This window comes from Muscardinus avellanarius, assembly GCF_963383645.1.
Source record: "Muscardinus avellanarius genome assembly, chromosome: 6".
NCBI lineage: Eukaryota > Metazoa > Chordata > Mammalia > Rodentia > Gliridae > Muscardinus > Muscardinus avellanarius.
The window spans coordinates 81,164,257-81,191,195 of NC_137791.1; the positions used below are offsets into that span (position 1 = coordinate 81,164,257).

Genomic DNA, 26,939 nt, shown 5'->3' on the forward strand with positions numbered 1-26,939 from the left:
GTACTGGGGAAGCTGCTCTCATGATCAGCAAAGACCTTGCCTCCCCCTGAAAGAACTAACTACTCCCTGCTGCTTTAATGAATGAAGATCAGTGTCCAGATTTTTCAGTTTATTTTCAAGTAACAAAAAGTTGCTGTGTTTTTTACTTTTTGAAACCTAAAATAACCTCATTCCAGTCCTAAAAATGTCTGGTTGTACGTGTGTGTGTGTGTGTGTGTGTGTGTGTGTGTGTGTGTGTGTGTGTTATGGGGGAGATTGAACCCAGAGATGTTCTACCTCTGAGCTACATCACTAGGTCCATATTATTCTGAAATAGGGCCTCTTAAAGTTGCTGAGAGCTTTGCTAGATTGCTGAGTCTCATTTAACCTGCAATCTTCCTCTCTCATCCTCTCAAGTACCAGGATTACAGGTGTGTTTCACTGTGCCCAGCTCTGGTTGTATTTAATACCCAGAAGTTTATAAATTCATTGGCAGTCGAAGCTGCTTCCCCAGATCAGTCCTCTATAGACAGGGACATTTGCCACTTTCTCTCTGCCTACTTCCTTCCTCTCCCTTCTCCTACTCTCTGGGTTGCTTCTAGCTCCTCCAAACTAACATTGGAGGAGGAGAAGCTAGTAGCAACAATGAATTCAATGGGATGTGGTGGGCCACCATCATCTTCTCTGTTGATCAAGATGCTCAGTGCAGATTTCTTTTTTTTAGCAGTTTCTTTGGCAACCTCCCTCCATCATTCTAGAGATGTCTTACATCCAGCTGGTACCTTCAGATTCCCTTTGGGGCCCTTATTTTCAAGTCATCTGCCTCTGTTCAGAGGTTCCTCACTGTTGGCAGCCCACACCCTCCAGATCACTCTTTCTCGGTGGGGAGGGGGATTTGAGCTGGCTCAGGCTGCCCTGCCCTCCTGCCTGGTCTACATCAGATCTACAGGTGACATCCCTGCTTTCTACTGGGGCCCTCTCTGTTCAACTAGCCTTTACTCTCCATTCTTAAGCAGATTCTTATCCACCATCCCCTAAACTGCAAGAATCACCTATCAAGGTTCCTGGGTGGTTCCTGAAGCCCCTCTCTACAGACGAGTGAGGAGGTGTGCTCCCCACCACTTCCCAGACTTGCCTCACTGACAAATTTCTACACATTTCTGTTTTGCCCAATTGCCATCTTTCCCCAGCTGAACTCATCCCTTGCCTTCCCTTAGAGATCCTGAGGAGGGTAACCGCAGCAGCAGCAGCAGCAGCTTCTATAAAGTCCTACACTAGTGGGGCTGGCCCCAAAATTTGGAATGGAGAACTTGCTCCATTAAGCTTTTTTTTTCCTGTTAAATCCTTGAATGAAACTTAGATAACAAAAGGGACAGGAAAGAAGAAGAAAAGAGAAAAGAAGTAAAAAAAAAGAGAGGAAGGAGTGGAGAAAGGGAGGGCAGGAAGGAGCAGGGAGAGAAGAAACACTCCCATTTTAGTACTGTTATAAAGATGGGGCTTGAGAGAACGATTTTTCTATTAATAAATCTGACTCACTGGTTGACACAGTCACTTGACTTACCTGCTTTCAGTATTAATTAATCTTTTTTTCCTCTCTGTCGTCCATTAAAATATAATCCATGCTATAAAAATGTGGCTTATTGTGAGAAAACAGCTAGAAAGACATGCCCTAATGAAATTATATCATGTAAAAGAGCACTTTATAAATATACATTTAAAGTAATACTCATTTAAAAAGAGAAAAAACAAACCAGTTCTCTCTTTCTGGCTTCTAGGGCGAGATTATGAAAAGGACAAAGTCTGCAATGAACTTGCCATCCTGGGGAAAGATGACTTCAGATCCTTGTAAGTATGTCTGTTCAACTGGTTATTTGACCTTGAATGAAACTACGGGAAAGCATGCTTTCTATCATATGTAGAAGCTATAGGGAAGAAAGAGGAAAGAAGAGGAATCTCATGAAAATTAGGAGAAAGACCAGCAGCATAGGGGAAGGGAACTTGGGGGGATGGAGAAGAAGGAAATAAAGGGAAGTGTTTGGAAGGAAACAGACCACCTAATATCACATGCAGATATGAATTTATCACTGTGACTTTATCATGCATGAGGACGGATGAGAGGAGGCAGAGGAGAGATATGTGGAAGCAAAAAGACCAAGTAATGGCATATGTCGATGTGAAAGCATCGCTATGAACCTCCCTATCCTTTACAGTGACGGTGCACCAATAAAAAAAATATTTAAAAAACAACTATGAGAAAACTAATGTTAATTCAGTACAGAGGGTTGAACTCATCTGGGAAGATGAAGGAAATAAGTCCCTGGCCAACATAGGCAGAGGTGTCAGAGACATGGAGGATATTAAAGATTCCGGTTGAACTATGGTTAGTGTGGTCTAAAACTTATCATCAGTAAGCTCATGAATTTTTTAAAAAGTAGGCAAACATGGTCTTCTGAGGTACATTAAAATGTAACAGCATAATCTAGGACTCTGAGAAAAAGAGAGAATGAGGTACAGAACTGGTTTATTTTTGGGGGGTGAAGATGCTTAAAATAGACACTATCAAGCTGGTTTGATAGAACCTCCAAGTCCAATTTCTATTGTTTACAATATTTTTAGAGCAGAAACTGCATTTTAAATTAAACTTCAGGTTGATTTCATTATCCAAATAAAAAGTATATATATATATATATATATATATATATATATATATATACATATATACATATATATACATATATATATTATAATATTTTTTAAAAATTGAACAGACTTCATATTTTATTATGTGCCAAAAATGAAAAAATTAAATTCTAATTAATATATTGATACATTCCTCCCCTTAGATCGCTAGTCCTCTATAGCAGAAAATTTCCCAGTGGCACATTTGAGCAGGTCAGCCAGCTTGTGCAGGAAATTGTCTCCTTGACAGAAGAGTGTTGTGCCGAGGGGGCCGATCCCGACTGCTACGATACCAGGGTGAGTTCATGTGCTAGAGAAAGAAGATGAAATGGCCTTCTGCCATATTTTTCATATTTTGGGGAAGCTTCACACAGTAATTGTACCTGTTCCTATAAAATATAAAGCCTATTATCTTAGGAGCTCGGATTTATTCTAACACAATGCATATATTTTATCCATTCCTACGAGATTCAAATGAGAAAACAGAGCTAAAGTAACTTAGACACCTACTAAACATACATTGCTAGTGAGGAGGAGTTATAGGATATAAATCTAGTTCTGACTCTAAAACCTGAATTTTTTTCACTAAAAATGTAAGCCTTAGACATATCAACTTATCATTTTAATGCACGGTATGCACCTGAAAAGGATACTTATACTTTTATCATCATGCCAGGATTTGTATCAACTACCTCAAAATACTTTAATGTTGACCTCATATTATTTGGGGTTTCAAAAATTAATATATATGCTAAGTTGTGGGATTTCTCTATAGCATGTATGCAGAAAATAAAATTCTGAAATGGGAGAGTTCAAAATATATACACTAAGTAAAAAAGGTGAAACCTGGGAAGTTTCAGCAATTTACTAGTACTGTAAGCAAACTCAATGCAAATGACATTTAGATACATTTGTTAAAGGCATCTACAAACACACCAGTTTCTTTGCTCAAGCTGATTAGCCTACAGAAATGGTGCTCCAAATCCTGATTAGAATAGATTCTATACAATTAACAGTCTTACTCATTAATTTCCTTAGCCCTTATTTACTTTCTAAGAACTTTATAATCATCTTCTTCTACAATCCCAGACCTTAATAGAACAGAAATAAGGCTGACATTTTTTGCACAACACCTTCTTCCTTCTCATTATTCAAAGCATTTATGGAAAAGGTGTTGATATGTTTTCAACTTTTATTTTACTTGAAAGGGGACCTTTGTTAAAAAAGAAAAACAGAAAAATTTCCAGGGAAATAAATGGAAAATAAAAGGAGAGTATCTGAAAAGAGAAATAAGATTCTAAGAACCGAATGGAAGGCAGGTAGGGATGAGGATGAAGAGTTGGTTCATATATTTAATTCATCACTTTGTTTTCCTTCATTGATAAGAAAAGATTTTAGAAGTTCTTTTCTTAAAATGACAAATGACATGTAACATCAGTATAAGAATATCAAATTATCTCCCAGAAAAATATCAAAGCAACTTTCCCATGATGACTATTTCTAATCCTTATTGTCTCTATGATGTCTCTTTCCTACATTTTTATCTCCAGTATCAAATTATTTTCAAAAAGAATATTCTGTTGCTACAGTTGCTCTGATGGTGTTTCATGTACCAATGCAATAGTAGATTACAGTGCACCCAAGGTTTTCAATCCATGTTGCACTTGAGAATAAATCTTGAAACTTTAGGAAAATCAGATTTCAAGCCCCATCTCCAACCAACTGAATCAGAATTTCTGGGTTGTGCAACCCAAGCATATCCTATTTTTACTCATCCTGCTAATAATGTGGATGCTAAAGCATGTTCCAAAACTTTAAGGTAAGATGTTTGACCAACATTGAAGCCCAGAGCAGTCAAATTCAAGAATCTTCTTACAGAGAGGGAAGCAGGCAAAGGGAGGTCATTATTAATGTGGTAACCACAGCAAAAGGTAGGTGTGAGATGGTATCAACATTACCAGTGGAACTCTTGCAAATGATCCTCTCTTCTCTGGAGTTGCTAAAATTCCCATGGAGAAACACTGGGCTAGGGCATAAAATTGTCATGACTGCAGTCAGACAAACATAAATCCATTCACAAAAGAAGTTTCTTTCTTTTGTTCTACTATTTATTAGTATAAATAAGACCCTAGACTCACTTATAATGATAATTGTGCAACCTTTCATATTCAGGAATCATCTCATGGAGCCTCTCACTTGGACACTTAATTACTAATGACAAGTTTAAAATTGAAGACTAAGACGTATTATCCTAAATGAAGATCTACAAGCCTGGAAAGTTTTCCAGATTATCTCAGTTTTTCTTTTTAAATTATTTCATCCCAGACCTCAGCCCTGTCTGTCAAGTCCTGTGAAAATGATTCTCCATTCCCGGTGCACCCAGGAACTCCTGAATGCTGCACCAAAGATGGCCTAGAGCGGAAGCTCTGTATGGCTGCCCTGAGTCACCCGCCGCAAGAATTCCCGACCTATGTGGAGCCAACAAATGATGAAATCTGTGAGGCATTCAGGAAAGATCCAAGGGGATTTGCGGACCAGTAAGCTGCTTTCATTATAAAGAGAACATTGGGTCATAAAAATATTTGAAATGAATCAACACTAACCTTCTACACTATGCAGATACCTCTTCCACCACAACCCAGATAACTACAAAAACAGGAAGGTTATTTTCACCCACGACAACCTGTCTCTCGGGTTGCTGATTGTCTGTGAATGCCTTTCTCAGACAGATAAAATTAACTGTCCAACTTCAGGCACAGTTTTATTATCTACAGCAGATTAGTTGGATGCTCTGTCCCCATGGCATGTTTTCAAACATCTGACAGCTCCTATTGTGACTGCATTTGTACTAAGAATTCTTTTATAGTCCATATGATGGAAGCAGTGTTATTGTTGTGTGCATTATGAATACTTACTTTCCAACAAAGCACAAGGAATCAAGAGCTCTCCTTCCATCCCCCAAAACAATTATGAACATGACACATGTACTATAAGAGTAGACATACAACTTTGACCTTTTCCTTTAACATGCATGAGGGGCCAAATTATACTGATTAGTTTTTTCTTAGAAGGTCACAAAAAGACACAACAATGCATAAAAGTCAATTTATGATAATGGAAAAATAATATGCACACACAGATCAAAAGCATTGTCACTTGAATTGGTTATAATTTCATAAAAAGTGTTTGGCTTGGAGGGAAGCTCACCAAGTGCTGTGTGCATATACGCCCCTATCTGAATTACATTATGATGTGAGACTACAATGAATCAATAAAAGTATATTTAAATGGTTTTGCTTAGCCAGGTATGGCACACACTTGTAATCTCAGTATTTGGGAGGTTGAAACAGTAGGATCACGGCTCATAGCCAGCCTCAGCTATTTATGAGGCTCTTTGCAACTCAGTGAGACACTGTTTCAAAATAAAGAATAAAAAATAGGGCTGGGGGTGTAGCTCAGAGGTAGAATGGCCCTGGGTTCCATCCCCAGTACCACACATACACACACACACACACACACATAAATGTTTGGCTTGCCTGCTCCAAAAAAAATTTTAGAGAAGATTTTGGCCATGATTTCAATTTCTTTTAGATCAATAGGGACTTGTGTTCCTAAAAACTGAAATGATTGCTTCCAATAAGTAAGTCGAATTACATGTAACAACTGTTTAATAGAATAAACTGAGATGAATTATTAATAAAATACCTGTTCATTGCATTTAGTATAATTAATTCAACAAGCAGCTTAATAAGTAGTTGGAATGAGTGATGCACTTGGCTGGACACTAAGTGAATAAAGGGACAAATAGCCCCTCCCTGCAAGATTACATGGTAATTGAAAAATCTATTTTTTAAAGTGAATAATGTTAATTAAAAGTGACTAGTATTATAGTTCTTTTTCTTGGTCTTTGGTGCTTCTTAGACATTAAAATTATAAACTAATGTAACATGCATATTTTCTCTAGCAAAATACTTACAAAAAATTTGGATTTTTCTACAATTTTTTGACCTATCCAATTTTCTCCCACAGCTTTTTATATGAATATTCCACTAATTATGGACAAGCTCCCCTGCCACTCTTAGTCAGTTACACCAAGAGTTATCTCTCCATGGTAGGGTCCTGCTGCACGTCTGCAAGTCCAACCGTATGCTTTCTGAAAGAGGTAGGTCCCCATCTTACTTATTCCATGGTCTCTCTTCTTGTGATAACATTCTTTTAAACTGGTAATTATTGAGATTCTGCATTTAATTAAAGTTTCTGAAATACCATCATTGCATGTTGTTAACTGGAAAATAAACATGCCACCTCTGGAAAGAAGGTATCAGTAAGTTCCTGTCATCAGTGTTCAGATTTGTAGTCAATGAAAAATTTCTGAAATTAATATCTATGTCTTTGTTATTTCATCACTGTTTTCAATGGCTCTTATCATCTAATGAGATCCTCTCACTTATTTTATAGAGACTCCAGCTTAAACACTTATCACTTCTTACCACTCTGTCAAATCGAGTCTGTTCACAATATGCTGTTTATGGGAAGAAGAAGTCGAGACTCAGGTAAAGTCTAAAGACCACTGTCATATTTACAACTTCAGCTTTATGCTACCTCTCCCTAATATAATTCTCTAAGATATGTTTAAAATAAAACAAAGAAAGTAATCTACTACAGTACTACTAAAATACTCAATGACATTTTCTCTTGGTCTTCCTTTAATTTCTTTCTTATATATTGATATAATGTGCAAAGTAGAACATAGGAGATTATAATATAAAACTACTATACATATGTAGATACTTATTAATCATAACATCATCATTTTTATGCTTACACTAGTGTTTAGAAAATTACTCCAAGAAAGTAGTATTTGATCTAAAAAATAAGCAATATTTCTGATATATACATATACGTGTGTGTGTGTGTGTGTGTGTGTGTGCATTGTACTAGAAATGGGAATTGGGGGCATTTTACCTTTGAGCTATACCCCCAGCCAACAGGGTTTAAGTAAATTTCTGAGGGTCTCACTAAGTTGCTGAGGCTGGCCTTGAATCTGTTATTTTCCTATTATAGTCTCCCTAATTCTGGAATTATAAGTGTATGTCACGACTCCCATATTTTTATTAAGAAAAGAATTATAATTCCTAAATCTCCCAAGAAGAGAAAATGCCCCAGTTAAGTATAAACATATAAGTGAATCTCCCTATTTTTAAAAATGTTTCTGCAAAAGAGTCCTTAAACATTGCTCAAAGATATTAATGACACAGTAAATGGAAAGATCTCAATATCTGTGGTTTAGACAACTCATAAAATGCCCATGCTGTTCAGGGCAAAATACAAATTTAATACAATCTTTCTCAAAACCTACTTGACAAATTTTTAGAAATAGAAAAGACATTCTATACTAGTTAACTTTCCATTACTATAACAAGTACCTGAGACAATCACCCAATAAAAAGAAAAGGTTGATTTTGGCTAAAATAGAAAATTGTGACAGAGCAAACTGCTCACATCTTAGCCAGGGTGCAAAAGAAAAAAGGAGGAGTGGGGGTTCCACTACCCCCTTGAGGGATAAACCCCAATGACCTCAAGACTTCCTGTTCAGCCCCACATAAGAGGGTTCCACCATCTCCCAATACTACCACTGTGGGATCAAGTGTTTAACACATGTGCCTTGGGAAGAAATTTCATTTCCAGACTATAGCACCATCTGAACATTAATAGGGAATATCAAGGAATTTTAAGGGACTCCAAGTAGTCAAAACAATTTTGAAAAGGAATAAAGTTGGAAGCTTAAAACCTTTTGATTGCAAAATATACTACAAAACAACAATAAGATGGTGTGATATTGGAATGAAGATAGATATACACACCAATGGAAGAGAACAGAGGGCCTAGAAATAAATACGTTTCAAGACTACACAATGGAGGAAAGAATTTCTTCAACAACCAATATTGAGAAAGCTGGTTATTCATATGCAAAAGAATGGAGCTGGAGCCAGGCATGTTGGTGCACACCTATAATCCTAGTACTTGAGAGTCTGAGACAGGATTGCAGGTTCAAGGAGAGCCTTAGCAACATAGCAATATCCTCAGCAACCTATGAGACCCTGCTCCCAAACAAAAATAAAACGGGCTGGGAGTATAGCACAGAGGTAGATGTTCCTAGGATGAAACATATACAAAAGGTAATCTAAAAAGAAATAACAGGCTTGAATATAAGACCTAAAACTACAAAACTCCTACAATAAATTATAGAGGGAAAGCTTCAGGGTATTGGATTTGGCAATGATTTTTTGGCTATGACACCAAAATGCAGGTAAGAAAAGCAAAAGTAAACAAATGTGACCTATATCAAACCTTAAAACTTCCGGTCAAAAGACATAATCAGAGTAAAAAGCAACATATAGCGTGAGAGAAAATATTTGCACATCCTATCTGGCAAGGACATAATATTCAGAATACATAAGGAATTTCTATAACAATAAAAATAACAGTTAAAATAGGCAAGGGGCCTTGAATAAATAATTCAATAAATAAAAATATGCAAATGACCAACAGGCATATGAAAAGAAACTCAGTATCACTAATAATAAGAAAAATACAAATCAAAACCCCAATGAGGCATCACCTTACGCCTGTTAGAATGGTCACTAAAAAGAAGAGAAAAAAGAAAACTTTGGCGACAATGTAGAGAAACTGGAGTGTTCGTGTACAACATTCCATGTTGAAATATAAACTAGTAAATGTAAATGTAAAATTCCATGTGGAAATGTAAAATAGTGCAGCTATTAAGGACAATAGTATGAAACTTCCTCAAAAAACTAAAAATAGAATTGTCAAGTGATTCAGCAATGCTGCTAGAGATCATATGTTTAAATGAACTAAAATCAGGACCTCAGAAGAGATACTTGCTCCCCTAAGTTCATTGCAATATTATTCAAAATAACCACCCTATAAGAGCAGCCCAAATGTGCCCTGAGAGGTGAATAAAGAAAATGTTGCATCCACATATGATGGAATAGTATGTAGTCTTAAAATGACATCTGGTTACATACTACGGTATATATGAATCTTGAAGACATGATGCTAAGTGGTATGGGTCAGTTGCTAAAGGGCATATACTGTACAGTTCCACTAATATGAAGTATCTAAAGTAGTTAAAACAACAAAAACAAAGTAGAAAGGTGGTTTTCACAGATGGAGGCCAGAAAGAAAAGAATCAATGTTTTAATGGGTAGAGAATAAATTTTCAGTTTTACCAGATTAAAAAGTTGTAGAGATATGTTATACAAGGTAAATGTAAACACTACTGATCCATATATGCAATGATTAGGATGGCAAATTTAATGATATCCTAATATATTATTACTATTAAGATATAAAATGACAATTATAATCCTGATATATGTATAAAGCTATAGGTTTTTTTATTATTTCTTTTAACTATAGTTTCTTATCTTTTAATTAAAAAAAAACTGGTAAGCCACAAAAAGGCAGCATTATCCTAGTGCTTTCTTATTGCTGCTTTAGATCTCTACATTTAAAGGTACACTTCAACTGTGTATATATGGCCAGAAAAGAAACTGCATTTGAGTTCTGAATATTTGAGAAGATTCACTGGGAGTGCTTGAATTTTTAATGTGTGCTTTAGTACACAGAATCTATCACAAGCCATCTGTTGAGGCCCAAGAGCTGAAACTACATTATTCCTCTGCGTAGTTAGTGTTTTCATAATGAAAGCAAGAAAACTGATAATGTGGGTATGCTAACAAATTTATTTTCACTCTTTAGCCATCTCATAAAATTAGCCCAGAAAGTCCCTACCGCTCGCCTACAGGATGTTTTGCCACTAGCTGAAGATGCTACAAATATCCTCTCCAAATGCTGCGAGTCTACCTCTGAGGATTGCATGGCCAAAGAGGTAACGTTATCCTTACCAGGCGCCAAGCTCTGAGTACCAAGTACAACCGGCAGGCACTCCCCTAACCTGCTTTTCTTATGCATTTATTTCAAAGGACAATTTCACATGTATCCTATAAAATAAAAATATATTCTTAAGTCCATTTTACTGATGAGGAAACAAAAGATTAACAAGGGACAATAATTTGAAACCATATACTAGTAAGTGATAAAGTCAACATGGGAGGAAAAGATTACTCAATTCCCAAGCCCATACTCTATCTTTACTATATGGTACAGTATTCATTTGCCACATACAATTATTTAAATTTAGTTATAATTAAAACTGAATATACATATTTAAATTGAATATAATTGAGAATTCAGTTTTTCTGTCACACTAGCCACATTTCATTTTTTAGCCACATTTCAAATGTACAATAGTATTGAACACTGTAGTTACAGTTAATTTTAAGTACTGTATAAAATCCTTTTGAGCTACAATCATACATCTTTATAGGGTATTAATGTTTTTATGGGCACCTCAAATTTTTCACTGCATTTATGTTACATAATTCTCTCAATTAGATAAAAATTATAATAATTGCTTTAGACAAAGATCGGCCCCCACGATGCTGTTAACCTTTTAGTGACATATGCATTGTGTTATTTGGTCTTCTTCCATCAAAAATGTGTGACTATGCTAATAGGTGCTTTTCTATGATGATGTATCATGGCTAAATAGGACTTTAATACATCTATGTATAATGCATATATGTTGCATTAACAAATGTATTTCCCTAGGTACACCATATTTTATTTTATCCTTTACTATTGTAGATAGTGGTGATTTTTAGGTATTCAAAGCAATGTTGTACTTTGTAGCCTTATAGGTTAGTCTTCTCTTTACCCATAATTATTTTTAATTATAAATTCTAAGAAACAACAGGTGTGATGGCACATGCTTGTAATCCCAGAACTTGGGAGGCTGAGACAGGAGAATCACAGATTGGCAACTTAGCGAAATTCTAAGCAACCTAGTGTGACCCAATTTCCAAATAAGAAATAAAATTGAGCTGGGAGTGTAGCTCACAGGCAGAACCCCTAGGTTCAGTCCTCAGTACCAAAAAAATTTAAAAAATAAAATTATACATTTTTCCCAGCCAGGGCCTGGGAAGCTTACATAAGTCTTATTTGTAATAAAAATAACAAGGAAATTAGCAATGTACAAACTCACTATTCCTTTTGCAGCTGCCTGAACACACAGTAAAAATCTGTGACAATTTATCTGCAAAGAATCCTAAGTTTGAAGACTGTTGTCAAGAAAAGACGCCCATGGACATCTTTATATGCACTTACTTTATGCCAGCTGTCCCACCAGCACCCCAAATGCCAGAAGTTGAGTTGCCCGCAAATAAGGATGTGTGTGACCAACGGAACACCAAGGCCATGGATCAGTATGTAGAGAGGACGTGGCATGTCTATCTCAACTCCACCTGGACACTCATTCAAACAGAGCCAAAAAGTTCTCTGCATGCATTTTACAGACTATAAGTGTCTGTTAATTGATTTTAGATGAGTCAAAGGTTTAAAACTCAATCTGCTTTTTTCTTTTTTTTGTAATATTCAGTTGCCTGATACATATTCTTATTGGCACACTGTAGTTATACATCCTTAATGGGGTACAATACAAAATGGTAGAAGCATACATGCACAAATCGCCCAATTAGCTCTAACCCAATTCCCACCCCATTACCTCCCCCTCCCTCCTTCTCATTTTAGCTTGGTGATTGACTTTGATATGTTTATGAATGTATATCATATATATTAGGAAATTTCCCTCTTCCCTCTTTCCTCTTCCCATCCCATTCAGTTATTTGCTATCCCATGATTTTTCCATCATCTAGAGTCCCTCTTATGACCCATTTTCTCCCTAACTTCCACATAATAGAGAAAGCATCTGATTTTTTTTTAAATTTTTCTGGCTATCTCATTTAGCATAATATTCTTTAGTTCTATCTATTTCCCTGCAAATGACATAATTTTGTTCTTCTTTATGGCTGAGTGGCATTCCATTAAATACATATCCCATAGTTTTGTAATCCATCCATCTGTCAATAATCTATTTTAAATGAAGAACAACTAATGCATGTGCATCTATGTTCATAGCTGCACAATTCACCATAGCCAAACTATGGAACCAGCCAAGATGTCCATCAACAGATGAATGGACTACAAAACTGTGTGATATGAACACAGTGGAATTTTACTCAGTCATAAAGAAAAACACAATTACATCATTTACAGGGAAATGGATGGAACTGGAGGATATTATGCTAAGTGAGATTAGTCAGTCACAAAAAAAAGAAGAAATCAGATGTTTTCCCTAATATGTGAAAGCTAAGGAGAAATGGGCAACAGGAGAAACTCTAGATGAAGAAGGAGATCCTATAGAGGAGCAAATAAGGTGACCTAACTGAGGGGATGGGAGGGAGGAAGAAGGAACCTCTCTACAGCACATGAAGTACCTAAACAAACATATCGAAGTCAATCACTAAGCCAAGCATGGGAAGGAGGGATGGGGAGGGAATGGAGTGGGGATTGGATAAGGGCTAATAGAGTGATGTTTGCATGTTTATCTACACAAGTCTTTTAGTCCATTAAGATGTATGACTACAATGCGCCAATAAAAAATTTTAAAAAACAAATTGAGGAAACTGAGTATAACATATATAAATAAAATAATACAGTACTTATTCTAAAAAAATGAAAGATTTTGGATATGAAGGAAGGAACTGGAAGTTCCTAATCCTTCTGAACTTAAGTCTCTTTTTATATCGAGATTGGTACAGAGTGGTAAAAACATAAGAATTTACACTAACATATTTTTATAAAAAGCTGCTTAAATACCCATTAGATGTTACTAAAAACTCAATTGCATTATACTTACACAAAGGATAGTTCCATATGTATTTGGAAGTAGATATATATATATATACATATTACGCAATTCAAAGCAAGCATTTATAACATATTTAATTAACATGTATAATTCAAGCATCATAAAAAATAAATAAGATGCACAAATCAGGAAGCCTTTTTTATACTGTCTTCTACTTCAAAACATGAACACACACATACTCATGTCTACACACATCATCAAGAGTATTCTCTCCTTTTCTTTCTCATGCCAGGTATACATTAGAATTAAGTAGAAGAACTCATATTCCAGAAGTATTCCTCAGCAAAATACTAGAGCCAACCCTGAAAGGCCTTACTGAATGCTGTGATTCTCCAGACTCTACTGCCTGTTTTAAAACTCAGGTATAATTTGCTATATTTTCTTTATCAACCATGTAGATCACAGAGTGGCTAACTGTAGCTCATAGGCCAGTCCTGACCCACTACATATTTTTGTATAGCCTACAATCTAGAATGGAAAAATAGTCTTATATTTTTTTTCTTTCTTATCACAATGTGGATCATGTAGACAATGACATACATTCACACAGTACTTGGTGCCTTCCCCCCTTCCCATTTCCCCCCTCCCAACACTGAGTATCCAGGATAACCATGTTACATTCACACTTAAGCACATATTGAATGTAGCATCTTTATTAATCAACCTCAGCTTTCTTCTCCCCTACCCTTCTCCCTTCTAGCTTTGCTGAGGTTTCCTTCCATTATCTGGAGTCCCTCTGGTATCCCTAGTACTCCCTAGTTTAGGCATATTATAAAAAACATGTCCCTTCTATTTCAGTGCTTGACTGATCTCACTTAACATAATGTTTTTCAGGTCTTTCCATCTTCTTGCAAATCACATGATTTTGTTCTTCTTTATTGCTGAATAGAATTCCATTGTGTGTATTTCCCATAATTTTGCAACCCATTCACCTGTTGATGGAAACTTAGGTTGGTTCCATATTTTGGCTATTAGGAATTTTGCTCCTATGAATATGGGTATGCATATGTTAATGTAGTTCTCTGATTTCAACCCCTTTGGAAAGATACCCAGGAGTGGTATAGCCAGATCAAATGGTGGATCTATTCCTAGTTTTCTGAGGAATCTTCACACTGATCTCCATAGCAGCTGAACTAGTGTAAAAACCACCAACAGTGTAAAAAGAGTTCCTCTTTCCCCACATCCTCACCAGCATTTGTTGTTATTTGATTTCTTTATGCTTGCTACTCTGATGGGGGTTAGATGGAATCTCAATGTAGTTTTGATATGCATCTCACTGATGGATAATAATGTTGAACATTTCTTTTATGTATCTATTGGCCATTTGTATCTCTTCTTCTGTGAAATGTCTATTCAATTCAATTGCCCATTTCTTAATTGGGTTATCAGTTTTGCTAGTGTAGTCTCTTTTGAGCTCTTTGTATATTCTGCATATTAGCCTTCTCTCAGAGTGGTGGCTGGTAAAGATCTTCTCCCATTTTGTAGGCTTTCTTTTTAGCTTGATGGTTTCCTTTGATGTGCAGAAACTTTTTAGTTTGATGCCATCCCATTTGTTAATTCTTGTTTTAATTTCTTGCACTTTGGAGGTCTTGTTGAGGATGTTACTACCTGTGCCTATATGTTGGAGTGTTGATCCTATGCCCTCCTCTAATAACTTCACAGTCTCTTGTCTAATTTCTAAGTCTTTGATCCATTTCAAGTTGATTTTTGTGCATGGTGAGAGGTAAGGATTTAGTTTTATCTTTCTACAAATGAATAGCCAGCGCACCCGGCACCATCTGTTGAAAAGGCTGTCTTTTCTCCAGCGTATGAGTTTGGCTCCTTTGTCAAAGATCAATTGACTATAGATGTCTGGATTTGTTTCTGTATCTTCTATTCAGTTCCATTGGTCTGCATGCCTGTTGTTGTGCCAATACCATGCTGTTTTAACTATTTCTCTGTAGTATAATTTCAAGTCAGAGACTGTGGTGCCTCCTGCCTGGTTCTTATTACTGAGGATTGTTTGGGCTATTCTGGGTCTTTATTTCTCCATATAAAATTCATGACTTATTTTCTAGGGCTATGAAAAATGTCATTGGTATTTTGATAGGAATTGTATTGAATCTCTTTTGGCAGAATGGTCATTTTGATGATATTTATTCTGCCTATCCATGATGTTGCTAGGAAAAATTTAAGTAGAAAACTAATATTTCATGATATATAAAAATTAAATGAAATTCAGATTTAAGTGTTCACACAAAAAGTTTCATTACAATACAGCTATTATCATTGTTTATACATTGTATATGTGTGCTTTTGTATAAAGTGAATAGTTGTAACAGAGACTGGCAAAGCCTAAAATATTTGCCACCTGGCTATCTTCAGAAAATGTTTGCTGATTTCTAGCACAGATAAAATATTGAATTTCAATTTAACAGGCCCATGGAACAGTATTTCATGACAATTTTTTTTCTTTAATTATTTTTAACAGGGCCCTCTACTGAAGAAGGAACTATCTTCTTTCATTAGCAAGGGACAAGAATTGTGTGCAGATTATTCAGAAAACACATTTACTGAGTACAAGAAAAAGTAAGAAACTTGTTCTGGCTGTATTCTCCAGATGTATCAATAATACTTTTCTTCTATTATGATTGGAAAATATAATAAGAAAATTAGGACGTGCTAAGTGGTTAGCGAAAAGAAGAAGTAGAGCTGTGTACAGTGGCTCAGGCCCGTAATCTCAGTACTTGGGAGGCTGAGACAGGATGATCACAGGTTTGAAGCCAGTCTCAGGAACTCAGTGAGGCTTGCACCAGTTTAGCAAGACCCTGTTTTAAAATAAAAAATAAAATAGGGCTGGAGGTATAGCTCAGAGGTAGAATACCTCTGGGTTTAATCCCCAGAACCACACACAAAAAAGAAGAGATGCAGCTAAAATTTTTAAGAAGTATTCAGAACTTAATACCTGTATAAGAAACAGTTGTTTTGTGAAGAAAAATGCCATTTTTATCGGGTCAGTGGCAAATTAAAACACAATCACAAAAATATAAATTATAAAATCTACAAGGACTTGATTCAAAATGGCAATGTTAGCACATAGTTTATCAACATTCTTGCTCCCAAATTATATGTAGATGTTATAGTACATACTGAGGAACTATAAAACTACTAAAAATATTAACTAACTTTACCATCAATTGCCTGGCAAGATGACCCAGACTTCTAGTCTTGCATCATAGCAGGCATCACCATCTCCTGTTCCCTATAAACTGGGAACACAAATGCTAACTATCAGTAATGTCGTACAGTAGTCATTTCCTTATAAATAGACAGCAACACTAAAATAAGAGACCATACTGATGAAGAAAAGAGATTGGGTTCTTGGAAAAAGTATCCACTGAGAAGACATCATTCCCAACTTTCTTTAGTGAGTTTCTCAGCTCACTTTTAATTCATTTTGAACAACCTGGGTTTGAAAGAAGCACAAATAATTCTTCACAAAAAGATCTTCTTGAAGAATCCCGAAGATCATCTCTATCAGTGACCTCTACAAAGCCAAATTTAGGAAAGCTCAAAAAGTCAGTGAAAACTGCCTTAAGTTCGAAATGTTTTTCTTCAATCATAAGAAATGTTTTTAATTGTATAATACCAAATAACATTACAGAGGCAGTATAATGTTAAACACATAATTAAAGTTCTTCATAAACAGTTTTGAATTCCAAGATTACATGGAGGCATTTGAGTGGTCATTTATACAGTTTGGATGATCCTATAGTAGAAATGACATTTGGTGTTATGTAATTTCACAAGATTGAGACTACTTGGTTTAGGCGCTTAAAATCCCCTCCTCCTGCCTTTTGTCCCCCATCTTCTATGTTCCCTCTGGTCTCCCATGCCTACCCTTCTAGCTAGAAACTATTCATTTCACAAATGGTTTTGTAAATAAATTAACACCCACCTCCTTACTCTCTTATCCCTTCCCTGCATTCACTTGGCCAAGCCCAACTCTAGGTAAATTTGTATCTCTCTTACCTCCCATTTTCCTACTACTGGGCTGGCAAAAATTTCTTGGAGAAAGTCATAAATCCAGGCTGAGTTGTCCATTACCAGGGTAGAAAGGCACCAAGATCACAGGTTGGTCAAGTGGAAAGAATAAAGAACTTGCAAGTACTCTCCCCTAATCATTTAACAGATGCAGAATTTTCTTGAGACAGGCAAGTGTTTCTATTTTGATATTTATTTATTTATTTATTTATTTATTTATTTATTTATTTTTGCGGTACCGGGGTGGAACCCAGAGGCTTTAACCTCCGGGCTATACTCCCAGACCTATTTTCTATTTATTTGGAAACAGGGTCTAACTAAGTTGCTGAGAGCCTCACTAAGTAGCTGAGGCTGGCTTCGAACCTGTGTGATCCTCCTGTCTCAGTCTCCCAAGCTGGGGATTACAAGCGTGAGCCACCACGCCCGGCTGATTTTTTATTTTATAAGATCTGAAACAGTTGTCATTTTGCTTTAGAAATGGTTATAAAATACATCTTGAAAGAACTTATGGAACCAAAATGGTTTTTCAGACTGGCAGAACGGCTAAGAACAAAACTACCTGATGCCACCCCCACGGAGCTGGAAGGGCTGGTCAACAAGCGGGCAGACTTCGCCTCCAAATGCTGCTCCTCCATAAACTCACCTCCCCTCTACTGCGACTCACAGGTAGGAAACCATCACCTCATCTTATCACTGCAGAGTATCCAAAGAACTCCGGAGCTTGGGTTTACTGGGTTCTTTATTGTTATCAAAGTGTCATTGTGTGATGGGCTTCTTCTGGTGTTGTCTTAGTGAAAGTAAGAAAAATGACTGCTTCAATAGTATGCTCACTTGAAAGCAAATTGAGGTAGTTACAGAACTTTTGAGACTTTATGGGTTATAAAGAACAAAACAGTGTGGATATAAGCAACAAAGTACATTGTAGTGTTTTTCAGATTGTAGGTTGTAACCTGGTTATTTTTTTTAATGAAATAAGAATACAGTGCCAATATTCAAGTATATCTCACATATAATAAAATTTTCAGGAAAATTTTATCTCATGCATATGTATATGTGCTTGTGTAAATATATATATATATATATATATATATATATATATATGCAGGTAGATTGCTAAAAATATTTCTAGAAAAATGGGATCATATACTTCCTATTTTAACTATGGAGATAGAACCCAGGGCCTCATGTATGCTGGGCAAGCTCTCTACAACTGAACTCCACCCCTATTCCTTTTTTAATTTTATTTTAAGGCAGGATCTTGCTAAGTAGCCCAGGCTGGCCTTAAACATGCTGTCCTCCCACTTCAGACTCTGGAGTATCTTGAATGATAGATAGGCTTACGCCACTGTGCCAGGCTAATTTTGTTTTTATGACACAAGAAAAAGAAATGCTTCTTAAGAATTTCTAAAGGTCACAAATATGTTCCATTGCCATAAATTATTTTCCAAAGTGAAAAAATAGTTTGAGAACATTAAAACATTACTCATTTTTAATTATGCATTTTTTCTTTTAGACACTGCCAGTTGGCTCCCAATTATTAAAGATTAAAAATTTAGCCGGGCGTGGTGGCGCACACTTGTAATCCCCGCGCTTGGGAGGCAGAGACAGGAGGATCGCGCAGGTTCGAAGCCAGCCGCGCGCGCTGGCTTAGGAGACCCTGTTTCCAAATAAAAAAGTATAAAAAATAGGTCTGGGAGTGTAGCCCAGAGGTAGAAGGGCTTCCAGGAACCCCAGTACCACCAAAAAAAAAAAAAAAAAGATTAAAAATTTAGAACTCCTATGTATCTTCCAATTTCCCTCCCTCTCCTCTAAATGTTTTTAGTTCTTTAGTTCATTTTTCCTTAAATATCTCTTCTCCTCACTGACTCCCTTCTCTCCTTTCTCTCTCCTGTTCCTCATCCTATTCCTTCCTCCTCTTTCTCTTAAATATGTTTGTATATTTAGCATAGTATTTGTGTTTACCTTGTACAAAAGATCCTTTTCTTGAATAATAAGCGAATTATTCTTTCCCAGTTAAGTGCATCTGAGGCCTATTTTTTCCCCCCTAGGAACTCCGATGTTAGGTTGGTATTTTGTATTTGATCCATCTCTCTATAGACCGAAGGCATCAGAGAGGAAAGCCAAGTTCAGGCTGTGAGGCCCCTTGTTACTGAGCTACACCCAGACAGATTTCAGGTCTCTTACACTAGCATCTTCCTCCCCGAGTCTGCATTTGCCCTAATCCATGGGGGTGGTGAGGTGTTTTGTTGGCACGTTTTAGAAATAATCCATTTATTCATATCTTCCATTTTACCTATTATTCTCCAACAGTCATTTAAATTATTTAGAAAAATCAAGGGTCATAGAAGGAATTCAAGACAAGGACAGAGAAACCATAGATGAGCAAAGAAGGTGACCTAACTGAGGGGGATGGGAGGGAGGAAGAGGGAAATTCCCTGATGTCCATGACATACATTCACAAACATATCAAAGTCAATCATTAAGCCAAACATGAGACGGAGGGAGGGTGGAAGGTTCGGGATGGGAATCAGGGAAGGGCTAAATGAGTGGTATGTGCATGTATGCCTCTATTATTTTGTATCCCATTAAGGTGTATGACTGCGATGGACTAATAAAAAAAGAAAAAAGAAATTAAAAAGTTCAAAGATAAGGGCAATGCCACACTGCACTTTTCCTCTAACTAGAGATATCATTGATCATTCCAAAAATTTTATCTTATTCCAGTTCTGAAATATAAGGGCACAGTTAAGAATACCTCTATGCCAGGCCAAATATCTTCCCTCTTTTGTTCACCTTTCTGAAGCTCATAATATTAAGTTGTATCCCTTACCCACTCTACTGACCACTAAAGTGTTTGGTTGTTTCATATTGTTTAAAAAACTGGGCTTTAAGCCAGGCGTGGTGGTACATGCTTGTAACCCCTGTGCTTGGGAGGCTGAGACAGGAGGATCACACAGGTTCAAAATCAACCTCAGCTACTTAGTGAGGCTCTCAGCAACTTAGTGAGAACCTCTTTCCAAATAAAATATAAAATAGGTCTGGGAGTATAGCCTGGAGGTAGAAAGCATCTGGGTTCCACCCCCAGTACCACCTAAAAAACAAAACAAAACAACAACAACAAAAAACCTGGGCTTTACTATTTTATATTTTGTCTTGTGTTAGGAAGAAGCATTTATGATCTACTTTTTTGTTCAGCACTGGGGATGAAACCCATGGGCATTCTACTGCTGAGCTATACCCCCAGCCCTATTCTTTATTCTTTATTTTGTAAAAGGGTCTTACTGAGTTGCAAAGGGCCTAAGTAGCTGAAGCTGGCTGCAAATTGTAATCCTCCTATCTCAGTTATGATCTACTTTTAACCCATATTTTTTGTGTGTTTTTAGAGAAAAATAACAGGGAATGGGGAGGATGTCAGTAGTGAGATTTCTTAAAGAATATAGAAAAAATATTTGGGCTTTTTTGTTCCCTTTTGAATGGCTAAGATCCCCATAACAAATTCTGCTGGTAGAAAACAAACGAGATAAAGTGATTTTTTTATTTTGCAAAGATAAGGCAACCTAAATTCAATTTGAATTTACATTGTCAAAAGCAAATTGGTGTGATAAGAAGAAACTGTTTAATCAACAAATTTATGATAAACATTTCATTTCCCATATGACCAAAATAACTTGACAATCCAAGAATCCAACCTTTTTAGTGTTTCTGTTAAAATCTTATGTGTTTTGCCGGGCGTGGTGGAGCACGCTTGTCCTCTTGTTTTTCATATCTTTGAGTTACATTTGGTACATTTTTCATTATAATATAGCTCATTCTAAAACCTTTTTAGTTTTAATTACAATATTGAGACAGCAGTCCTGTAACTTCCTATTGCTTTGCTTTGTCACCAGGAAACTCAGAGTGGTGCTGCTATTAAGTAGCCAGTCCTTCAGTAATGGCTGCAGAAGAGGGAGATGGATGGAGTTGAGACACTTGTACACATTTGATAATTAGAGCACTCAGAGATTAGACACCCTGGTGTTTCTGTTGACGTTTCTGATTGTCCTTCTAAGTTGATCTCACAGCTAGGGAGATGATGCCAATGGGCCCATGCAGATCAACACCTGTCAGAACAACACTGGCCTTGATTCGCAGCCCTTAGTGAGGCTGTTTGTCCTACTTGCCTTGTATTTGGACTATAACTTGTTAGATCCCACTGTCCCATATTTGCATAAAAATTTTCTTCCTTTAATGGAATGTCCATCTGCTCCTTTCACTCCAAGCCATTGCTCCTAGGGACCAATCTTTATATGCCATTCTGCATGGACTTGGTTCAAATGCTGGAAGAGTAGAAAAGGGGCTTCTGAGTCACTCTAAAGTAGCATTCCACTGTGTAAAAATCTACTGCCACCCTAATACTAATATGACCAGGAAATCAAGCAACCAGTGAAATCTTTGGGCTTTTCTATGGCAATCTTGGAGCTGGTTTATACTGTATAGACCTATTGGCCCACAGAAAAACACACAGTTTACAAATCAGACTGGAAATATTTTTTTCCTCCCTACATCATCATTTAGTCAGGGCATCCCTATGCACTTTCTGAGAACTCATTACTGAGATTTCTCTGAGATGTCTCAACAGAGAACAAATATGACTGCCCATGGTATTTAGAAAGCTGCTGAGTTGGTCATTAAAATCTTGAAAACAGGGAGAAATGCAAATAGACAAGTGGAAGCTGGACTGACAAAGAGGATATGTTCTCTCTCCCTCTTCTCCTCCCACCTCATACTTCAGGAAAACTTGGCATATGATGTTAGTTTGTTAAATCTCTCAGTAGATAAACACACTGTAATATGTTGGGCAGAATATGATTCACCTTAAATGTGTATATTTGTAGAATAATCTAAAGCTCTGTATGTTAAGTATCACTTAAAATCATCATATATAAATTCATATAGACAAGTTAAATAAGATTTACAGAGGTTGTATTATCTTAAGAAAATCTTACAGATGGGTTGGGTAAGATTTACAGAGGTTTTATTATCTTAGAAACATTTTACAAATGGGTGACTAAGGTTCACAGAGGCTATATTATCTTATAAATGGACAGAGTAAGATTTATAGAAGTTATATTATCTTAGGTTATATTATCTTATAGATGGGTAGAGTAACACTTACAGAGGTTTTATTACCTTAGGAAAATCATTAGCTGCTTTAATTTCTTCAGTGCTGGGGGTTGAACCAAGGGGTATTTCTACCTCTGAGCTACTCTCCCAGCCCTATGTTATTTTGAAACAGGGTCTCACTAATTTACCATACACTGGCCTCAAACCCACAATCATCCTGTCTCAGCCTGTAACAGAATTACAAGCATGAACCACCATGTCTGGCAGCTTATTTTTATATCAGCCTGTTAGTCTCACAAAATATTTTTTTTTGGTGGTACTGGGGTTCCTGGAAGCCCTTCTACCTCTGGGCTACACTCCCAGACCTATTTTTTTTTATATTTTTATTTGGAAACAGGGTCTCTTAAGCCAGCGCGGCTGACTTCGAACCTGCGCGATCCTCCTGTCTCCGCCTCCCAAGCGCGGGGATTACAGGCGTGCGCCACCACGCCCTGCAATATTTTTATTTTAATATTTCTTTTTGTTTTTTAATTGATGAACTGTAGTCATATATCATGATAAAGTTCAGAGTCATAGAGTCATACATGCACACAGCACTCAATGAGCCTCTTATTGGCTCCCACTTACTCCTTCAGTCTCTCTGTGCATGGCATTGAGATTTGCATTGAAAAATTTGTATATGTACACCATGTCCATTGAAGTGTTTTCTTCATTGATTCTCCATCCTCCCAACCCACTCTCTCCCTTAGGAACCTCTATCACTCCAGAAGGATTTCTCCTCTTTTGTCTAGAGTCCCTTCTGTATTCCAAGTTCTCCCTAGCTTCCACATATGATGAAAAAATCCAACCTTTCACTTTTTGTAACTGAATAATCTCACTTAGCATAGAATTCTCCAATTCCATCCATTTCCCTGCAAATTACATAACTTTGTTCTTTATGGCTAAGTAGAATTCCATTTTGTGTATATCCTATAGTTTTGTAATCCATTCATCTTCTGATGAACACCTAAGCTGGATTCATAATTTGGCTAATACTATATTTGCTGTTATAAACATATATATGTGTGTATTATTTTGGTGTTCTGATTTTGATTCCTTTGGGTAGATATCCAGGAGTAGTATATCTGGGTCATATTATCTAGAATATACAAAGAAATTTTCTGCCAAATAAACAACTCAATCAAAAATTGGTCAAATGAACTAAATAGAGACTTTAGAAAAGACTACAAATGGTCAATAAATACATAAAAACATCCAACATCATTAGCAATGAATCAGAGAGATGCAAGTCAAAAGTACACTGAGGAATAACTTCTGTGTAGCAAAGAAAACTATCAAGAACCTCAAGAAAGAGCCAACAGAATGGGAGACAGTCTTTGACAGCTATTCCTCTGATAGAGGATTAATATCTAGAATATATAAAGAATTTTAAAAACTTACTACCAAAAATCCTAAATGATCCAATCAAAAATGGGCACGCGAACTAAATAGACACTTCACAAAAGAAGAAATACAAATGGCCAATAAATACATGAGAAATGTTCACCATCATTAGCAATCAGAGAGATGCAAATCAAAACTATTCTGAGATTTTACTTAACTCCAATTAGAATGGCAATAATTAAAAATACAATAATATATGCTTGTGAGGATGTGAAGAAGTGGGAATTCTAATACACTATTAGTGGGATTACAAATTAATGCAGCCACTTTGGAAAACAGTGTGAAAGATCCTCAGAATAATGTGAATAAACCTACCATGTTACCAGCTGCACCACTTTGGGGTATCTATCCAAAAGAATGGAAACCAGGCTACCATAGTAATATATCCATATCTACGTTTATAGCCGCACAATTCATAATTGCCAAACTATGAAACCATCCAAGATGTCCATCAACAGATAAATGGATTACAAAATTAAGGGATATGTATACAATAAAATTCTATTCAGCCACAAAGAACAAAATTACATCACTTGCAGGAAAATTGATGGAACTGAAGAAAATTCTGCTAAGTGAGATTAGTCAGTCACAAAAAAATGAAGGGTCAGATGTCCTCCCTCATATGTGGAATCTAGAGAGAAATTGGGACACAGGAGGGACTCCAAGGAGAAACCTTATTGGAGTGAAGGAGGGGAACCAATTGAAGGAGACAGGAGAGGGGAAGAAGACTTGAAGAGAGAAACAACTCAATGGTCATGATGTACATACACAAACTTACCAAAGCCAAACACTGTGCTGAGCACTGGAAGGTAGGGAGGGAGTGGGAGTGGAGTGGGAACTGGGGGAGGCTCAATGAGTGCTCTGTGCATGTGTGCCTCTATCACTCTAAACTTCATCAAGATAAATGATTATAATACACTAACAATAATAATAATACAAAAACTACACTGAGATCTCACCTAATGCCAATTAGAATGGCAATGACTAAAAACACAAATAATAATAAATGCTGGCAAAATGTGGGAAAGTAGGAAGTCTGACACATTGTTGGTGGGATTCTAAAGTTCACTCACTTTGGAAGTCGGTGTAGAGAGGCCTCAGAAAAATGGGAATGAACAGAAGCAAAATAATAATACCAAAGACTACTATTGATTGAAAATCCAAAATTATTTTTAAAATAGTGAGTAGTGAAATATACACCATATTGATAGTATTCCTCTGAATTCTATCCATCTCACGTCCTTGGAATTGTCCTCCACTGATTATCATCTCTTCCTTTGCTCTAAAATTTTGTTTTTGGAAATTGGCTTTGTCCAATTTGCATTAAAGTTAACCCTCTCCTTATCTAAAAGAATAAGCTATTTTAGATACCTCCACATTTTTTCTCTTCCACTTACTAGATTATTGGAGAAATAGAATATCCTCTAATTCCTCATGCCTATTAATTACTCAACCCTATACAATCTGGCCTCTGATGGTTATCATACCACTATCAATACAGTCACACCAGTAATCTCCTTGATAAATCCAACAAACACATTTCAGTCTTTGTGAGACTTCTCTGAAAAACACTTGCTATCTAATAATATTCCTTCCTAAAACAATTTATTTGGCATATGTATTATCATTTTCTTCCTTTTTTCCCCTTGATTTTCCTTTCTTGTTCTATTTCATATTTTCTTCTTTCTCTACCTATTCCTTAAATTTCTGATTTCCAGAGTTTTCTCCTTAGTCTTCAACCATATAACACTGGCTGCCTTTTATTCTCATCTACCTAGATGCATTTAATCTCCAAATCTTTACCCCAGCCTAGATCTCTTCCCTTAGCACTAGGCTTTTCATCCATCTGTCTATGGGGCTCTGCTATCGTATGATTTATTGTCCCACAAAAAAATTCAAATTCAACATGATCAAAATCTTCTCCCTAAAACCTCCTTTGTTTCCTAAATTAATGAATATCAGCATCATCTACCCATTGTCCTAAAATAAAAACTTCATGATATTTAATTTCTCCATTCTTTTTCCACATATATCAAATAAATTCCAAATCCTGTCACTTCTCATTCCTCAATATTTTTCAACCCTCCTGCCTTAGTCTCCCAAATAACTAGAATTACAGGTATGCATTACCTCACTCAGCCTTAGCCCTTGTTAAATTCTTTTTTTTTCAATCTGTTTTCCCCAGCAGATGGTAAACTCTTTAAGGAAGGGAACAATATAAAGTTAAATAAACATGGCTAATAAAAGCCACAATGAAAAACTGCCTTTTAGTAAGAATCTATTCCTCTGAGCATGATCTAAGATTTTTATATATTTTCTCCCTGTCCACAAAGTGCCTCACAAATTATGTATCATTCTCAATTCATTATCAGATCGATGCAGAAATGAAAGACATCCTGCAGTCCTGATACATTTGTCTCATCTTAGGTAAGTACATTTGAAAAAAAGCACCAAAGTATCTAGCACTGTACAGTATATTTTTAAAATCATAGGAAAGAAACTAAGTTTTTTGTCTTTTTATTATCCATTAAAATTCATTTTACAATTGAGAATATTAAGCACCTTGAAAGTTAAAGATTACAGAAGTATATGCAGATTATTTTTGACAGATCAGCTCCAGATTTTCTGGTTCCCAGCCTGGAGTTCATCCATCAAAACTTCACACTCACAATAATGACACCATGAAGATTATTTAAGGGATTCTGATGCACTTCAGTAAGAAAAGTACTTTCAAGACAGGTTTCATCAAGTCTTAAATATAACACAGCAGAGATCTTAGAAAAGAAGCATTCTTCCTCAAATTAAAACAGCACTATTAAAATAGTATCTTGCTGCTTGCAAATATTATGTTTTCATT

The 26,939-nt window shown here is 36.3% G+C and overlaps 1 protein-coding gene across 1 annotated transcript in view; it reads left to right on the forward strand.

Moving 5' to 3' along the window:
• GC (GC vitamin D binding protein) overlaps positions 1 to 26,490 on the forward strand; it is a gene marked incomplete at both ends in the record, with an annotated part of 41,682 nt that extends 15,192 nt beyond the window's left edge. Inside the window, 11 exons of the mRNA XM_080697858.1 lie at positions 1,755 to 1,824; positions 2,823 to 2,955; positions 4,984 to 5,195; positions 6,688 to 6,820; positions 7,117 to 7,211; positions 10,444 to 10,573; positions 11,803 to 12,008; positions 13,746 to 13,875; positions 15,984 to 16,081; positions 18,067 to 18,202; positions 26,455 to 26,490. Coding sequence (XP_080553984.1) covers positions 1,755 to 1,824; positions 2,823 to 2,955; positions 4,984 to 5,195; positions 6,688 to 6,820; positions 7,117 to 7,211; positions 10,444 to 10,573; positions 11,803 to 12,008; positions 13,746 to 13,875; positions 15,984 to 16,081; positions 18,067 to 18,202; positions 26,455 to 26,490 — 1,379 coding nt within the window. The remainder of the gene's footprint in view (positions 1 to 1,754; positions 1,825 to 2,822; positions 2,956 to 4,983; positions 5,196 to 6,687; positions 6,821 to 7,116; positions 7,212 to 10,443; positions 10,574 to 11,802; positions 12,009 to 13,745; positions 13,876 to 15,983; positions 16,082 to 18,066; positions 18,203 to 26,454) is intronic.
• Positions 26,491 to 26,939: the final 449 nt, after the last annotated feature.